The 17926-nt window shown below is 38.2% G+C and overlaps 2 protein-coding genes across 2 annotated transcripts; both read right to left on the bottom strand.

Moving 5' to 3' along the window:
• Positions 1-8363: 8363 nt before the first annotated feature.
• LOC144630367 (BTB/POZ domain-containing protein 6-B-like) lies at positions 8364-11291 on the bottom strand. Its single transcript, XM_078488733.1, has one exon. The coding sequence runs from the start codon at positions 11149-11151 to the stop codon at positions 9787-9789; it is 1365 nt and encodes a 454-aa protein (XP_078344859.1). The 5' UTR covers positions 11152-11291; the 3' UTR covers positions 8364-9786.
• A 2234-nt stretch (positions 11292-13525) lies between these two features.
• LOC144630869 (BTB/POZ domain-containing protein 6-like) lies at positions 13526-15334 on the bottom strand. The gene has a single exon (XM_078489242.1). It carries the CDS (start codon positions 15332-15334, stop codon positions 14000-14002), a length of 1335 nt encoding a protein of 444 aa, XP_078345368.1. The 3' UTR covers positions 13526-13999.
• Between the last annotated feature and the right edge of the window lie 2592 nt (positions 15335-17926).

The following is a 17926-nucleotide window of genomic DNA, read 5'->3' as shown; positions in this document are numbered from 1 at the left end:
TACGCCCGAACACTTCGTGTATCTGCTCGACTCAAAAAGACGAATCAAAGTCTCTTCGAGATACCGACTTTTTTGCATGAAGTACGAGTCGAAGGTTTATCCTGTGCATTGTTCTTCGAACTTATCATTACAGTTGCTTTGTAGTTTAGTTTAACAATTTCCTATCTTCGCGGAGGAAATGCAGCCATATAATTGTGTCAAAAATGGCGCGTCCGCGCCGGGTATTTCTACACATATTCCTCAACATTACACAAATAAACAGTGCAAATTTCACCGAGATCTGACAATTCTATACTTTAAAATTGCAAGGACCTTTCGAGGCGGTCGATTACGGCAGCGAAATTAGCAAATGAAACAACAAAATGAAACAAAAATGAAACAACAAAATATGCGTTCGACGCTTTGTTTTTGCGACGAAAAAGCACGAAAAAACTACGGATATTTCCGACTACTGTCGGAGAAAACATTGCGCATATTATTGCGGCGTAAACAAATCGATACACTCAAGCTGCGTTTTGTCCAGGCTCTGCGAGGGTCGGATTTCAAGACAGCTTCTTCGTGGGCTTAAGAAGGATTAAACAAAAGCCATATATACAGTGAATGCTTTCGAATTATATTTGAAGATGAAATACGAAAAAAATTTGCTGTCTTTGAATGAAATTCCACTCGAACTGCGTCGATACGATCGCATGTTGTAAAGCCGATTCATGCAACATTGCTGTCAACGAGAGGTCACGCCCTTAACGACCTAGGCTGATGACGAAATAGAATGGCGCTTGTAGCGACCAAATTTGGCCTAATTTTTAACCGCTCCTAAGCTAAAAGAAGCCCCCATCTCTTGCATTTGTTTTAACTTCAAAAATATCTTTGAAAAGAGCGAGTTTTTTTGGTATGGTTTATTTTTGACGTTTGTAACTTTTTAAACGATGTAAGTGCTAGTGATTATTTATTCGTGTTTTAGCGTTAGTTACGCAATCCATTGTTTGTACGACGCTTTTTATAGATCGCCTTTCAGACACACGTGCGTTGAGATAAGAAAGCTGACATGTCACTTTTAAAATTGTTATATAACGTTTGTAAATGTGACAAGTCACGTTTTTTTCCACGAGATCGCAAGTGATCACCCACAGCTGAAAGTAATCCCTTGAGAAATTAAAACAGTCCCTTGAGAAATTAAAAAAATCCCTTGAGAGTTTACAAGAATGTGAAATTTTCCCTAACATAACTGTTATTCTCCTACTTTCGCTTGTAAACAAGCAAAAAAGTGGAAAAAACGGATGACGTGACACGAGGTGACGTGATGTGAAACAAAAACGTGCCGTGGATGTTGTGTTGACTAAAACACGTCACAAGGCGAGCGTAATAATTTTTTATAACAGTTTAAGCGTAACTATATGTAGTTCATAGCGCGAATTCCGTATTTTATCACAAAAATATTTAAGTGTAACCTTTGAATCTTTTTAGCATTAAGTAAATTTGTTTTGTGAATATGTTTACTTTTTTTAGCAGCGAATAAAATTTGAGAGAAAGATGCGCGTTTCTGCACGACTCAAAAAGATCAAGAACGGATGACGTGACACGAAGATGATGTGACGCGAAACAAAAACGTGCATGAATGTTGTGTTCACTAAAACGCTTCTTTGAATGTTTTCTTACGTGAATGGGTCATTGATAGCCTATGCTCTGAGGCTTCGTTGAGCGAATTCTATTCTCTTTTATCACCAGAGGATAAGTGTAAGTGATCCTCTTTCGATTTGTTTTGTGAAATTCAATTTAGTTGCCTGAAAGAGAGAGACCCTGGAACGAGGTTGAAGAATAATTTGTTTCTGATTGATATGTGCTGAATGCGTTTAAAGGACCTTTCTGTCAGCACGTTTCTCGTTTAATGATGAATTAATTGCGGTTTGATATCAGAATCCAGTGAGTGACTGAGTGAGTGAGTGTTCGAGTGAGAAAATGCGGCCCATAACATAACCTCATTACCATTCGGTAAAAAGGGATTAAAATTTCTTAACTTTGGGTCTGAAATGGCTGTGTTGCCAGTTAAAGAAAATTTATAATTCCTAGAACAAGACCAATATCCCACCACCTTGGTCGAACAAGCTTAGTCAATACAGGACTTATAACATGGCAATAACAGCAACAACAACAACATACATTCATTCTGGCATTCAAGCCTAGTGTCCCATCGGGCTTGAGCTGGTTTCTACAGCTTATCCTGGCATATTTCATACCCCCCCCCCCCCCCCCCCACCTAGATGGGATGCTAGTCCATTCAGTGTTACTGCAGTATTAAATTAGCCAGTACATACTTCTACACCTGGGTGGAGAAAAGCACTTTAAAAGTTGAATGTCTTACCCAGTGGCCCTGGCCAGCATACCTGCCAACCCCCAGAATACAAAAATCTGGAGACGTCCAGAAATCTTTGCATTGTAAGGATATCATTTAAGACAATGTATGAATACTCTCTGAAAATCAGCCCGGGAGACTTGTTGAAAAACTTGGAGACTCCCGGGAAAATCTGGAGAGTTGGCAGGTATGCTGGCCAGTGCTGCAACCAGGACTGCTTGATCCAGAGGCCAGCATGCTAAACACTTTTACAGCTTGTCCACTTTTTATTCACCATTAGCATCTACAAGATTTTCTGTTATTGTACCATACAAAAATGTGGGAGGCGCGGTGGTCTAATGGTTAGCGCGCTCGCCTCCGAGTCGAACGGCCCGGGTTCGAGGCCTAGCCGGGGCGCTGCGTTGTGTTCTTGGGCAAGACACTTCACTCTCACAGTGCCTCTCTCCACCCAGGTGTATAAATGGGTACCGGCGAATTTACTGCTGGGGGGTAACCCTGCGATGGACTAGCATCCCATCCAGGGGGGAGTAAGCAATACTCTCAGTCGCTTAATGCTACGGAAACCGGGATAAGCTCCGGCCTGTATGGGCCACTAGGCTCGAAGCAGACTTTACCTACCATACAAAAATAGGAAAACAGATGACCTTGACCTATCACCGAACCTGTAGCCTGCGAATACAGCCACCTCTCATTTGCTCCCGCGTTTTACTCTTCGTAGCGGTAACGAATGAGAGGCGGCTGTATTCGCAGGCTACTGAACCTGTAGCCATAAATATCAGTTTTGAATTTCCTTCTTATATGTGCACATTACAGTGACCTTAAGGTGATAATTAACAATCTACTCTGATTCATGATACTAAATCCTTTTCAATTTACTAAAAAATAACCATTCAAACATCCCTCAAAAAAGAAAGGATAATTTAAGCTTCAACTGAGAATTTTTTCATAATCACACTGTGGGAATAAAAAGCCATTGCAAAAAGTGCCAAAATAATGGTTTTTGTCTGCCAGCAGAAAAAATACTGTTACAAATACAACAGGATTTTGTAGAATGCTCTTATCTGGTTCTAAAAATGTTTTTTCCTTGCATCACCATTGATGTGTTCTTGTTGGATGTTAAGAGCTCCAAATTATTTTTTTTTACAACTTCAGCAAAGATGCAGAGACTGCACTTTCCAACTTGACTTTTTCCTTCCATGTGATTGGTTTATTACAAGCATGCCCTGGCTGACTCGGAACCCTGAGTCCCTGACTGTAGAATTGAACAGACTGGACAAACTTAAACATATAACACCAGCATGCTCCATGCACTAAAGGAAGACGAATTATTTTGGCCTAAACAAAATAGCTGCAAACTGACCCTTTGTAACATCTGTGACACCAACACCACTCTCAAACTTGTCACAGTCTGAAAAGAAAAATGTCACACCATGACTGTTGACATCACAATTCCCCCCACATCCATAACATGAAGGAGGACCATCTATTATGGCTGCAATACAATACGTGAAGTTTTTTCCTAAAACAGCTGGAGAATCAAATAAAACATCAAAACCATAATAAAATGTTGACTGGAACTGAAAGCGTACAGATGGAAATGTTCCTGATTTCGATGCAACCAATTCGCCACTGCTGTCTGTTACTTTTAAAATTGCAACATAATCACTAGCTTTATGACCAAACATGCGTATACCATGGACATTTATATCTTTGTCTGCAGTGCATGAAAACAAATGCGCTCTCTTTCATCCATGTGGTATTCCCACACAGCATCATCTTCATCAAAAAGAACTTTTCCAAATCTCATACATGTTAAATTAGCTCCAACCCTTTGTTTTTCAGGAAAATCAACTGTTGAGCTCTCTACAGAATTCATATGCTTCATAACGTTAATCACTTCTTCTGGAGTCAATATCTTGCAACGAAGGACAAAAGTAGCAAACTCGTTCACTTCCATCACTGGAAAACGTATTGCTTTGACAATCTTCTCTCCAAGGATCTCTCTTTTCACATTGCCATCCACAGTCAGTCCTTGTCTTTCACACTGCTTTGTAGCCCAGAGATCGACAGCCTTGAACAACTCTACCTCTCTTATTGTCAATGTATCTCTCTTGACAACTGCCTCAAGTAAGGATCTCTCAATTGTCGCGAATCCGTCTGATTTCAAAATATCTTAAGTTTCTCTGTCAATTAATTCCCAGCATTGATCCACAAACATCTTCTCATCATATTGCTGAGCATGTGACAGAATCCAAAACACGTTTCTTGAATTCAATTTTCTTTGCAGTGCCGTAGCAAGGGTAAAATAAGCGGGGGGCACACGAGCGCCGGAGGCGCGAGCCGCTAGGGGGTTTGGGGGGGTTTGGGGGCATGCTTCCCCCGAAAATTTTGAAATCTAGAGGCTTGCTAATTCCAGCGTTCTCTAAGAGCTATTTGTGATTTACGCATATCGCAAATTTGAGACATTTTGACATTTTTGTGACATTTTGAGACATTTTTTTCACGATTTCTGATTTGTTTTAGTTTTTGGCTGTTTAATATTGTTGTGCATCTTCCTATGTACATTGAAAATAAAAAGAAGTACAAATGTTATTGTTTCAAACTTCTCGGGAGATTATATTTTATTTTCAACATTTTATACAGGTCTGTTTTTTACTTTTGGGGAAAAAAACTGGGGGGGGGGGCACGGCCCCCCCGGCCCCTCCCCTTGCTGCGGCACTGCTTTGCAAAAATTCAATGCATTCGTCAGAGAAAGAGGGTAAGATGTATTTCTTTGCCACATACAGCACTTGCATTACATTGTTTTCGTTCAAATCCGCCTTCCCGCTGTACATGTATCGTAGCATTTCCAACACTCCCTCGTATTCGCAGTCTGGTAGTTCAACAGAGTTTGATTCTCGGCCAGTTCCCCACAAAACATGGCGAAAAACACAGGACTACAACTCGACAACACAAGCTTGTGGGCAGGAATCGCCATCTTGCTTTCCTTGGGCTCACCTTTGGCACTCGAGGCTTGAACAACAAGACTTACATCGCTTAGTAACTCGGTGTTGAACATAAAGATGCCTCTTTCTGTAATGCTTGCTTTGGCCTTTTGCCACTTTTCGTCAAAAACTGCCATGATTTCTAACAATGGTTTTTCTGCGGACACAACGAAAGATTCAAGGGAACTACACTTCCCAAGGAGCACTTGCGTGCGTCAATTGCCCGGGAAAATTTTGTCACGCAATCCTGTATCCTAACAACGAGTCTGCTTTGCAGTCTTTCATACACGGGTTCGCGACTTGGCAAAAATACATCCGCCTTGATTTTTAAATAGAATATCTTGTTTACTATTATCTGTATTATTGCAACACACACAAAAAAAGAGAGCCTACTACTTACAAAACAATTACTTACACTTCCTACGTGAATTAACGTACAATTTTAAAAATACATTCTTTACATTGCATTAAAATTACTTACATTCTTTACACTACTAACATTGCTTACATTACTTACGTGACAGCTACAGTACTTTAATTACAGTTACTTACATTCTTACATTACTTACTACTTACATTCTTTTACAATACATTTTATTAAAAACTATCAATGGTATATTGCAATCCCAGCGTTTAGGTTGGTTATTAAACAGGCAATGGTATATGAGCTCATATACCATCACTGACCACAAATATGGTAGCCAAAACGCGTCAACGAAAACAGCTGGGGAGCTCAAATATTGCAATTCTTTGGGCGTTTTTAATAGAAAAAAATATTCCACTCGCGCTTGTTGGATATGAGATCGAGAGAGAGCGCGAAAATGGTCTGTAGACTTTATATTACAGTCCGACCTCTATTAAGTGGCCACCCTCGGGACTTTGAACAGTGGCCGCTTAATAGAGGTTGGCCGCTTAACCCTTTAACCGGCAGATTTCTGTGACTTTCTAAAGGTTTTTTCTGGGCTTAGACATTCTGTAGAACTTCGTGATTGCATATAAGAAGTTCAAGTAAAAATGTGTGCTGTTTCGAAACACCGAGGGCTCAAATTTTTATTGTGACGTCAGTAGCCGGCAGTTGCTCCTTTCGTAGGCGAGCTGTTGGGCTTGGATTTGGCTCGTTTTGTGTTTATAAGTGATTTTTCGAGTCAGTTTTCACTGCAGAAGCCCCCAGGCTGGCATCATTAAGCTAGAATGGTGGGTAGAGGCCAGCATCTGAAAGAAACCAGAGGTGAGAGATGATTTTGTCTTGATTGGAACGCCAGAAATATTCGAATCGAAAGATGGCGGTTCATGGGTAAAGTTGTCTCTCTGGCCGTTCTGTGGGTGGATTCCAAGACCTGCCAAGGCATTTTGGACGAGTTCTGACTTCCAAAGAATGCAATCGGTGCAACATTTTGCCGGCAGGATTGGATAAGGTAGGAAGCCTTTGATGCCGCCGCCATGACTGTTTTCCCAAGCATCCCTTTCGGTCACCAACGAGGAAATTACAGGTTTGCAAGCATAGCTCTAATCGAATAGTAATTGCTGAGTCTGCTGAATGATTGATGGGAAATTTCCTTGGTGAACGGAAGGGAATAGGGTTGAAGTTTGCTGCAAATGTATATTTTTGAAGTCAGAGTTATTTTTTCATTAAAAAAATGGAGGCAAAGATGTGTGTTTTTTGTTGTTGTCCTGTTACGTAGAAAACGGGCATTTTCAGATTTGCTGCTGAACAAACAACCATATGCAACATAAATCAAGAGTTGTAGTCAGTTAGTTGGCTTTTAAAGCTATGAAAATTATCACTTTGCCATAAAAAGCAGTCATTACTATCATGTGCCCAGATATGTAAAAGCTAGAGTTTTTTCAATCACTGCTGGTGATTTTCGTACACATATGTACGATTGCCGGTTAAAGGGTTAATAGAGGTACAATATAAATTTGATAGGAATGGCAATTAAAATGATTTTATTGACTCTATATAGCAAAATGCTTTTAAAAAGTGAACATATATGAAGATAAAATTCATTTTAACAAAACACCAAGTACAATTCCAGCCCGCACGTAGTTGAAATGTACAGTATTTATTCGGGTTGATAATGTACCGAAAAATATGCAAAACATCGTTGACAAGTTTGTTAGGCCTTTTTGCATAAACAGTTCGTATGTAAAAAATTTGATCAAGATATTTTACGGACGATTTATTTAAATATCATCAGTCACCATGCATTTCGCTTGTAAGGATAATTTGCTGGCCGCTTAATGGAGGTAAAAAAACATATAAATAATACACTTGTGACAGCAAAACACTTGTGGCCGTTGAATAGAGGTATCAAATACAGAAGTTTACTGAAAAATTAATCGGGACAGAGATCGGACTGTATTCTCGAAAGTTATTTCAGACCAGATATTTGCAATCTCCACTATAAAGGGATAGGATAATTAAAATGCTTTAACAATAACGTCGATCGCTTTTTCTGAGGTTGCCGCTGAAAAAAGCTCTTCCTCCGTAATTCCTAAGATCTATTTTAAAGAAGAGTTTCCATTTTCCGTGATTTTTAAATAACATAATAATCTTATAATTACAAAAAAATCTGCAATTCAAAGGTTTTCCATTGTCAAGGGCAAGGGTTCAGTGAGGCTTTTTTTAGCTTACTTAGCATGAATATTTTTAACTTGTTACGATCAGTTATTTGTTAATAATATGTTGAACTCGTTACAATTTACTACATTAAGGTACAGATAATCGAGTGCTTTGGTCTTACCTGTTTTCAAAGCTTTTCAAATTAGAAGTAGGCAACTTAACCCATAAAAAAACAATATTTGAACAAATATATAAACCTTAATTCTTTTTAAAGAAATCAAGCTAGGGCTAACAACTAACACTACAACTCAAATCCGAGCCATAAGCAGCCAAAGACGTTTGTCGACTGTTTCAGTGCTCTGATATAATAGCAGTTTTTTTTATACAATGGATTGTAAGTTTTAGCTATCCTATGACAAAAATATAACTTTTGGCTATTCCAAAATCTGTGACAAAGTCCGTTTAATTAGGTTTCAGAACTTGCTCTCTATGGCAGATTAAAAGATGGTCAGTGATATTTTGCTTGATCTTTAATATTGCAAAATTCTGTCGTGATTTCCAACTTGAATAAGTTCATTTACATTCGGGTGCGATTGAAGATTTGAAGCCGGTAAGGGTATTCGGTGTGAATGCAAGGAATCATTTTAGTTCCTTGTGGGAATAAAACGGTTTCATTGGTTTAGGGTACAGATCAGAGTTAAGTTCTTCTTTTCTTTGAGTATGGGATCTTAAAAGCCAAAACCTTTAAAGAAAAGTATAGCGTTCAACTGGAATTGCTTAAAATAGAATATGGGATTAAAAACTACAAAAAAAAAACCCGCTGTGGAAGGGAGTATTTCTTTTGTCCATTTACAAAATTCTTCATACTACTGAAAACCATCCCTGCCCAAGCCATCCTGCAACATTGTGTACCATAATTAGCAACAGCGTACACATAACTTTAATGTTCTTTAATGCTTCAGCCTTAAATTGTTAAATTTAATAATTATAAGACAGCAAATGTCATCTAACAGGCTTTATTTTTAAAATCAACTCGATCAGGTATTTGGAAAACATATTGACATTAGTGGAATACTGTCCACTATTTCTTACAATTATGCAAATATTTTGAAATGTCTTTCTTATAGCTGCAGTACAATAATGTAACATGTCAAAATGCAACTAAGGCCAGGGACCAGTCAATATTTAGAGGGGTAGGGTTGGTTTAATTGGAGGGAGGTTATGTTCAAACTCTGCTGACTCTTCCTTTACACGCGTAATTAAGCCCTTTTTTGCTTACCCTCCTTTCTTTACCCACTCACTTCCTTAAACCCCTCCCATATGCGAACATAAATTTATGTGCCCCACCCATCATTGCTTTTCCGTTTTCGCACCAGCCCTCCCCCCCCCCAAAAAAAATAATGTCTGGTCCCTAACTGAAATTTAAAATAAAAGAATTCACAAAAAAGCCTCATGCTTAATATGTGGAATAATAAAATAATGTCATGAATAGTTCTTAAAATATAACTTTACATAATTTTGAAACATTAACAATAATAACAATATCACATTTCAGCTAATAAGTTTATCTCAGACATTCCTTTAATTAAATCATCACAAAAAAATTACATACATAAAAAAGGCTTTCTTGAAAGCAATTATAAAAATTGAAATTAATCGAAAGACCATGCAGAATAAACCAAATACTCCAGGCAGGGTGGATTTTATTGGCACCTTAAATCTTTGAAAATAACTTGCAAACACATTAACCCATTGCTCGCAATAGGTGAAAACATACCCCCACCTCCCACTCCCTGCCAATTGGTTTCCATTTTTGCGGGACTAGGAACACTTCTTATTTCATCAGAAAGCCATGTTTGATTGTGGCAACGCCATTTGGAATGCCATTCTTATTTTGGCCTAAACAGAAATGCTGCAAATTGGCCAAAGTCAACACGAGACCGCCCCCAATCCCTTTCTTGACATTGCAAGAAGGAAAATTTCACACCGCGACATTGCGCTTCGCTAACACCATGCAACCCAAACCACGCAAGAGGACCATCTATTCTGGCTGCTACACAATACCTGACGGCTTTGCGTAAAACAAACGGAGAATCAAACATAACATCAAACCCATAAAAATGGGTGAATGGAAAAAATTGCTTTTGCATACGCTTGGAAGAAAATGTACCTGCCTTGGAAACACTGTCCTCTGACAAAATTGAAGATCCAGCCTCTGTTATTTTTAAAATTACAACATAATCACTATTTTCCTTGCCAAGCATTCGTATTCCATAAAGAAGTACATCTTTGTCTACCTGTACATCAATACAATCTTTCTTATCACTATTGTATCGCTCCCATTCATCATCCGGATCTATGTCAAAACTTTTAAATCTGTAACACGAAAAACTAGTTCCAACCCTTTGCTTTTCTGGAAAACCAACTGGAGAGCTAGGAACTGAATTTAAATACCTCATTATATCAAACACTTCTTCTGAGGTTAGGATCTTGCAACCAAGAACAATGCTTACAATGTCTTTGCTCTCAATTACTGGAAAACGTATTGCTTTCACAATATCTTCCCCAAGAATTGTTCTTTTCACAATACCATCTGGAGCCAATCCTTGTCTTTCACACTCCTTTGTAGCCCAGAGATCAACAGCTTTGAACAACTCCACCTCTCTGATTGACAGTGAATCTCTCTTGACAATTTCTTCAAGAAAGCACCTCTCAATTGTCGCGAATCCCTCGGATTTCACAGCTTCTTCAGTTTCTCTGTCAACCACTTTCCAGCATTGATCCACGAGATCTTTTTCATCATATTGCTGAGCATGTGACAGGACACAAAACACGTTTCCTGAGTTCAGATTTTCTTGAAGAAACCCAACACATTCATCGGCGAGAGAAGGTACGATGTATTTCTTTGCCACATACAACACTTGCATCACATTGCTTTCGTTCAATTCCGCCTTTCCGCTGTACATGTGTCGTAGCATTTCCAACACACCCTCGTACTCGCAGTCTGGTAAGTCAACCGAGTCCGATTTCTCGGCCAGCTCCCCACAAAACATGGCGAAAAACACAGGACTACAAATCGACAACACAAACTTGTGGGCAGGAATCGCCATCTTGCTTTTCTTGGGCTCACCTTCGTCACTTGAGGCTCGAACAACAAGGCTTACATCGCTTAGTAGCTCGTTGTTAAACATGAAGATTCCTCTTTCCGTGATGCTTGCTATGGCCTTTTGCCACTGCTCCTCAAAAACAGCCATGATTTCTAACAATTTCTGTGTTTCCTCGCGGCATGCAACATGCAACCAAAGATTCGAAGGAACTGCTTTCCAATGAGCACTTGCGCGCGCTAATTGTGTGCGAAATTTCCGTCACGCAATCCAAAAATAGGTCCGCATGGCATGCATACGTCCGTGAAATGTAAAGTCCCGGGGGGGGTACCCCCTATAATGGCCTATACGGGGAGGCTCCGCCCGAAAGGGGTACCTTTTTCAGGCTTCAGGTATATAAAAGGGTAGGGATTTCACGAGTTTAAGTATATGAAAGGGTATGGAAATCTGTCATTTGGCTATTTAAAAGGGCCTTTAATTAAAATATTTCGAACAGACGCAATTTATGGCTATATTATTTTAACTTATTAAGCGCTACATAAAAATGACAAGAAAACGTCCTATTTTAAGTCCAGCCATGTCTCTTAGGTATATGAAAGGGGTACCTTTTTTCAGTTAAAGGTATACGAAAGGGGTACAATTTCTGTCAAAAATGGTATATAAAAGGGTAAGGGGTTAGAACTTGGGGCGGAGCCTCCCCGTATAAAACTTTTTTGAGTACCCCCCCGGGTGTAAAGTACAGTATAAATGTTTTTGATTTTGTCCAAATTTGAACTTTTGTTACTCCCCTCAAATTCGTCTGACTAATTATTACTTTACCAAAGGCAAAGTGACGTTAGTGAGCCGTCATTAAGATTTTTCTGTTATTTTTGATCTATTCAATTTGATTATGCATATTTGGTCGGTCGAGGTTGTGACTTTTCGGAGATGTTTCCACGTAGCTCCTATGTTCATTAATGCCTGACCTTTAGGCATCATTCTGTCGCCATTATCAAATGCAAATTATAAAGTTGTAAGTTCAGAATATATAACAATTTTGAGTGTCAAAAACGAAAATGAATAATGTCACTTGATTATAACAATGTCAGCAAATTAAAAAGTTTGACACGGATCGAGTCTGCTTGTGTATCTAGGGTTGGTCTGATTTCCTTGATGAAAAGCATTTCATATATCAGACATTCCAACCTGTCTAAGTATTAATTACAACTTTATAATTTGCATCAATAAACATTGGTACTCAGCTGTCAGGAAACACCTCCGAGAAAGTCACAACCTCTACCGACCAAATATGCACAAATAATTTAACATCCTGAAAAAATGCAAACCATTGCCTCTTCTCAGACCTGAAAGACCTGGTATGAACTATTTGTTGTGGTTTATGTATGTAAACATTTCTTCATTTTTATTTTTTTCTCTACAATGTCATATCTTTCCACAGCTAAGTTGATACAAAATATATATTTTTTATGCACATTTTAAATAGAGCTTTTCTCAAGGACAAACTTTTGATTTAAGTGGCTGGTAATTGTTTCCAACACTTTCCAGCTGTTATAATTTGATTGATCAGGGCTACCAATCAGTATCAGTTGCTGCTACAATAATGGTATCATATAAATTCCCAACGATTGGTGAAGAAGTTGTGGTTATTTTCTTGATGTCAGTGATTAGCATAGCAACAGTATAACCTTTTAAAAACACCCTTAGCTCTGTAGAAATTTTTTCAACCTTACAGAAAGTTGTGTCTTAACATGCTGATAATAACTCAACAAATCATGAGGTGCCATACATGTAAGAATATTTGTATTTCCATTTAAGTAAGGTTCTATATTTAAGTGTTTAGTCAAGACTAAATTGTTTATACCGCCAATCCCCCCCCCCCCCAACCCACCCGCAAGCTGTACATGTCCTGCAGCATTGTTTACCGTAATTGGTAACAGAGTACTTATATCAACTTTTTTTACATTTAGTTTAATATCCAAATGAAAAAATGCAAAACAAAAAATCTCATCTAGTGGATTTTATTTTTAAGAATCAACTCAACCAAGTGTTTGGGATAGACCATCGCAGTACATAAAATTAATGGAATAAAATACAAATTTATAATATCATTGTAATATTGTCCACTATTTCTATAAAGAATTATAAAAATTATTTAAAAAGATGTCTTTCTTTACATAGTTGTAACACAATGATGTAACATGTCAAAATGAAACTAACTTTGTGACATTCTCCGAAACTAAATCAAATTAACATTTGAAACATTAATAATCAAAACATTGAAAATCTAATTTCAGATTACATAATGCTTTAATCAAAGACATGCTTATTAGAAAATCATGGCTTTCTTGAAAGCAGTTATAAAAAAATAAAAATAAAACATAAGGCCATGCAGGATAAACCAATACTCCAGTTTGGGGTATTCTGTATAGACCTAGAACCCTCTAAACTAACTTTTTAAAATGAATTCAAGTTCTAACAAATTTCCAAGGACTCTTCTTAGTCTATTGTGTGATTCCAGAAAATATCCATACTCCCCCACAGAAGGGATTGGAAATTCCGGGGGAGGAGGGGGCTCACAAAGACCCAAAACTTTAAAGCAATGTATGAAGCTAAATTGGATTTTCCAGAGGGGTGGGGGTCATAGGGCAAATCCCTTCTGTGGGGGGGGGGGGTATGGATATTTTCTGGAACCACACATTTAAAATTTGAAACAGTTCAAGGGCATTTTAAGATTGAAAAAACCTCAGGATGAAACTGCAATAGGGCTGGAGGGCCACTAAAAGAACCCCCAGTCAACTTTACAAAAACTTCCACCACACAATGTTCACAATGACTGAAAAACTTGACCCCAGCCCCCCCTCGCCGGCCACTACCACTCCCTGCCCCCTCCATGGAAAACTCAGAAATTTCCAATTTTATTCAAAACTTGACTGGGAACACTTTTTCTATCATCAGACAGCCATGCCTGATTGTGGCAATGTCAATTCAATGTTTGTTATTACCTAGGTCTGAACAAAAATGCTGCAAATTGACCACATTTAACATTACTTGAGCCACTATCCTCCTCTTGGCAATCAAAGAAGGAAAACTTCACACCATGACATTGCACCTCATGAAAGCCATCACACCCGTCCCATGAATCAGGACCATCTACTCTTGCTTTAACACAATACCCAATGCCCTTCTTTAAAACAACTGGAGAATCAAACATAACATCAAAGCCGTAAAAGTGAGATGACTGTGTATGCACACGCTTTGAAGAAAACATTCCTGACTTAGAAACTATTGCTGGGTTGAAACGTCTACGAACAGGCTTAGGGCCTCTTATTTTTATAATAACAACATAATCACTATTTTCACTACCAAACATGCGTATTCCATAAAGAAGTACATCTTTGTCTACCTTCAGATCAATGCAATCTATCTCATCATTGTCGTAATCCCATCCACCAAATTCTGAATCTCTAAATCTGTAACATAAAAAATTTATTCCAGCCCTTTGCTTTTCTGGAAAACTGATTGGTGAGCTTGGAACTGAATTTGCATACTTCATGATATCAAACACTTCTTCCGGTGTTAGGATCTTACAAGAAAGGACAACGCTGGCAAACTCTTTGCTCTCCATTACTGGAAAACGTATTGCTTTTACAATATCTTCACCAAGAATCTTTCTTTTAACATGGCCATTTGCTGTCAGTCCTTGTCTTTCACACTCTTTTGTGGCCCAGAGATCAACAGCTTTGAACACCTCTACTTCTCTCATTGTCAATGTATCTCTTTTGACAATTTCTCTAAGTAAACATCTCTCAATTGTCACGAATCCTTCTGATTTCACAGCTTCTGTAGTTTCTCTGTCAATCACTTCCCAGCACTGTTCCACAAGAATCTTCTCATCATATTGCTGAGCATGTGAAAGAACACAAAACACGTTTCCTGCATTCATGTTTTCTTGCAGAAACCGAACACACTCATCGGCGAGAGAAGGTAAGATGTATTTCTTTGCCACATACAGCACTTTCATCACATTGCTTTCGTTCAATTCCGCCTTCCCGCTGTACATGTATCGTAGCATTTCCAACACTCCTTCGTATTCGCAGTCTGGTAAGTCAACAGAGTCCGATTTCTCGGCCAGTTCCCCACAAAACATGGCGAAAAACACAGGACTACAGATCGACAACACCGCACACTTGTGAGCAGGAATCGCCATCTTGCTTTTCTTGGGTTCACCTTCGTCACTCGAGGCTCGTACAACAAGGCTTACATCACTTAGTAGATCGCTGTTAAACATAAAAATGCCTCTCTCAGTGATGCTCGCTTTAGCGTTTTCTGCCATTTTTCATCAAATACCTCCATGATTTTAGCAAACGAGGACACAAGTATAACCAAAAAGATTTTGAAAGAACGCTATCTCAATGACCACTTGCGCGCGCAGATGCGCGGGAAAATCTTGTCACGCAATTCTGAACAATAGGTCCGCTTGGCGTACATTCGCAAGGCAAACATGTCAAAAATATATCTGTCTTTTTTTATATTTTTGAAAACATGCTTTATGAAAACTAAAAAGAAATTCTGCAATTCAGAGTTTTATTCTTTTTAAGGGCAAGGGGTATCTTTTTATAGTTTACTTTGCATAAAATATTGCCCTCGTGTTATTCATTTATACGATTTGTCAAGTACAGAGGTTTAGCCACATTAATTGGAACTCAGAACTAGACTGAAGGGTCGATTTGAAGACAGTCATAGTGAAATTTTGCTTGATCTTTACTGTGGATCGAACAAATTCATTGTTAAACTAGGCGTGCGAAGGGGGGTCAGCTCCGCCTAGTCCAACACTCAATTTAACACCACAGACCACAGGGAGCAGAGGATCCAATTAAATTTAATCTTTTGTAAATATTGAAATGTTCAACCTTTTTTGTAGCGCTTGTCATATGTTATCCGATCTCTTTGTTTACCTGACGGTTAAGCCAGTGAGAAACTCTTTCAATAGTATGTTGCGTAATCCCCTGCGGCTACTGCTTTTAATATAAATAAGGTCTCAACTGTACTCTTCCCTGGTTTTACAATTCTCTCTCGTTTACAGTTTTTCGGCTCTACCGGTATTTGTTGGCTAGTTTACGGGAAATTATCTAAGAACTTGCATCAGTGCTAAATTAAGCCAGGTTTGTTACTCCTACTTTGCGCAACATGTTGCCCCAATCAACCTTGTTCCCAGAGTGGGTGGGGAGAGACAACCTCGTCCCCAGGGCGCTTTTCCCTTCAGAGCGGGAGGGAAAAGCGCCCTGGGGACGAGGTTGGGGGAGAGAGGCCCTGGGAACGAGGTTGTGCCCCAATGTAATATGTAATGTGCAACACAAGAAGTAATACGCACAACAACACTTTACAACTTGCAATGCAACAATGTTGCAAGACAAGTTGAAAGTAAATGTGGCCTGAATTACTGGGCCTTTACGTAAGGCATTACTCGTTTACATTTCTATTCATTTCCCAAAGTTTATATAGCCGTTATTCACCTCTTCATAACTATAAAAGGCTTCTTTTACTGTTATTCAAACATATAAACATAGTTGACAAAAAATATAATCCAATGTGTTTTCTTTTATTAAGACTTGAAAAAACATTGTGCAAATTATACAATGACATATTTAATATGAATTAATTAATCTATTAACAGAACATTGTTGACTATTTCTCTTTCTCTAAATAAGCGTTTATTATTTACTTTAAGATAAATATAACAAACCACTCAGTAGCACATACAGCATACTGTAAAATTCCAGTTATAAGCTCTGGGCTTATACAACTTTGTAACTAAGGAGCTTTGTGTGGGCTTATTAAGCAGAGGGGCTTATATCTGGGAGGGCTCATAAGCGGAATAAAAAAACACTTCGAAACGAGCCACAAGAGTGGTGATCGAAATACATTTTTAGGGTTATAAACGCATAAAAAACAACATTTAGCCTGTTCAGTATTGTCATCCGGCAGAGGGGGGCTTATATCTGGGGGGGGGGGGGGACTTATAATCAGATGTATTTTTTTGTTTGTTTCCAGGTAGATGGGCCTGTAACTGAGGGGCTTATAACCGGAATTTTACAGTATTCAGAAAAAAATATCATTTTATAGGGAACAACAGAAGAATAATATTTCCAGCAAATGCAATGATATTAATATAATTATTAATGAAAAAATGCAAGGTTTGAACAATATTTTAGCATCATAACAAACTCATAAACTTTAACCTACTTTAAAAAGACACAAGATTATCTTGGACAACACTATTTCATAATTGGCTGTTCACCAATTTGAGAAGTGAATAACATTTAAAATTTTTATCTCTGGCTGATCTTCAGAAGTAAAGAACTGCTGATCAGTTTGAAAATCCCTGGGGAATATAAACCTTTGCAAGTCTATTGGGGAACTTTCTCAGATTGAAATAAACTTTAAAATATGAATTGACATGAAGAACATTTTTGCAAGATCTTACATCTAGGGCTTTGCATAACCTAAGCATTTTTTATCATACTTACACTACCATGGAATACATTTCTTACATGTTCTTAAGGATAATACTGAGTATATTTTGACCTTGGTCATGCTTTCAGCAAACTTGTTGTGCTCATCATGCCAGCCTACCCCAACAAGTCCCTCAGCTCTCATAGAAAGAGGATTTTAGGCTATAGATGTAGCTTTAAAATTATACACACAACTCTTAATTGAAAAATGGTGGTTTTTTTTCTAGATTATTAAGAATAAAAATTGTGTAACTCTTAAGGGGTAAAGTCAGAAATACATTCTTAAGGACGATTAAGTGAAAACTACTTGAATTCTTTAGGAGTAAAATGTAAAAATTTCATGTTAATTCTTGAGGGGGAAACTTAATTGCTTTCATTTTCAACAGATTTCGTAAGGGGAGGAAGGAAAGACC

Source organism: Oculina patagonica, chromosome 11, assembly GCF_052425735.1.
Source record: "Oculina patagonica isolate OP01 chromosome 11, crgOcupat, whole genome shotgun sequence".
Taxonomy (NCBI): Eukaryota; Metazoa; Cnidaria; class Anthozoa; order Scleractinia; family Oculinidae; genus Oculina; species Oculina patagonica.
The sequence above is the reverse complement of the archived record's forward strand: the minus strand, read 5'-3'. Positions and strand labels throughout refer to the sequence as shown.